Raw genomic sequence first — 1,627 nt, forward strand, 5'->3', positions numbered from 1 at the left:
TTGAATTAGAATTTCATAGTCACTTTGATGAATTTATTTTTATGTTGTCGTCGTTGTCATCATCATTGTCGTCGCCATCGTCATTATTATTATTTTTATAAATTAAAATTAATAAAACCTTGTAAAAACTACTAACACCTTACCTATATATCAACTTGGGTGAGTTAAGTTGGGTTAATTAGCAAATGAAAAAGATGTTGGAAAGTGAGATGTAAAATGAGTTTGGATGAATCTTCAATTAACGAGTGTAGATGAACAATATGAGTGAGTTTTCAAAACTTGAACTTCGCTGCATTTATTTTAGCCCCCTGTGTATAAGCTACTACTTACTAAAACAACCTCATTAGCAAATGGATAGTGAGCTCTCACATGTTTTTACCAAAAAAAAAAAATATATGTTATTTATCATGAAAATTTATCAAAAGGTTGAAACAAGATTATATTCCCAAAGAACATAGACAAAATAAAAATTTAAGCTTCGTTTATGAAATTGGTGAAAAAAGGCATCACAATGTACATGAAGTAATTAATGAACTTTTATCCGGTTCGACTCGGGGTGAGACACCACCGGGTGACCGAGTTAACCCATCTCCTTTTTTTGTCTTGAATCAAATAATGACACAAAATCATAAATTCTCTCTTTCCATAAAAATTATAAAAAAAAATCAAATTTCAAAAGGAAAAATAATAATAATAATAATCATAATATTAATAACAGTAAAGAAGTTAGTCCAGTGAGTTGAGTTGAACTCGGCCGATTCACCAGCCCGAGTCGCAATCTTCAGTTAATTAGTCCTTCCTTTCATTTTTACTAACAGTAAACCGATTTATCGGCGAAATCAAAAAGCAACGGCCGAGACTCACGGAGGAGACCACTTGGAGAGTCGACGTGGCAGCGGCGACGAATATCCTGAAGATTCATGAACCGACCCGATTCAGACCGGGAAACGCTCCGAAGAACCTCCTCGAAAACCGACTCCTCACAAGGAATCGCAAGAGGACCTTGGTTCCTAAACCCGTACTCCTCTTCCGCTTGCAAAAGAAGCTTCTGGAAGATTGGATGGTTCAAGAAAGTAGCCCGAACCACGAACCTTCTACAACTGCTTCCTACACAGATCGCCACGTGCCCGGCCGGAACATCCGTCGGAGCATCGCTGGCGCGCCGAGAGGAGGCGGTGACTCGAGCCTTCTTCCTCCACCGCTGCAGCATCTGGCGGATGCTGACGATGCGGCGGATGTTGTTGGATTTAGCGATTCCGGTCGACATTTCTCCTGGAACTTGAAAGTTTTGGGAAGTTTTGATTTGATTATCTTGTTGTTGGAGTATTTGGGGGTTCGATTGTTTGTGTAAGTGTGTGGGTGTGCATATATATATATATAGAGGGAATTGTTGATTTGAGATGGAGAAATGAAAAGGGGTATGAAGTTGGAGATAATTACGAGATTGGGGTGTTGTTAATTTTGTAGTCAATCCCATGTGGAGGTGTATACTTCATTAGACAAAATGATTATTTAACGTCCAATTACTTCACTAATCTCTCTCCTCTCTCTCCCTCTTTTTTTCATTTTTTATTTATTTTCTCTCTCCATTTTTTAAAAATACTTTTTCTTAATTATTCTTCTCTAA

The 1,627-nt window shown here is 37.7% G+C and overlaps 1 protein-coding gene across 1 annotated transcript; it reads right to left on the reverse strand.

The window, feature by feature from the left end:
* Positions 1-455: 455 nt before the first annotated feature.
* LOC103490329 (protein SMALL AUXIN UP-REGULATED RNA 12-like) lies at positions 456-1,358 on the reverse strand. The gene has a single exon (XM_008449798.3). The coding sequence runs from the start codon at positions 1,265-1,267 to the stop codon at positions 812-814; it is 456 nt and encodes a 151-aa protein (XP_008448020.1). The 5' UTR covers positions 1,268-1,358; the 3' UTR covers positions 456-811.
* Positions 1,359-1,627: the final 269 nt, after the last annotated feature.

Source organism: Cucumis melo, chromosome 1 (assembly GCF_025177605.1).
Source record: "Cucumis melo cultivar AY chromosome 1, USDA_Cmelo_AY_1.0, whole genome shotgun sequence".
NCBI lineage: Eukaryota > Viridiplantae > Streptophyta > Magnoliopsida > Cucurbitales > Cucurbitaceae > Cucumis > Cucumis melo.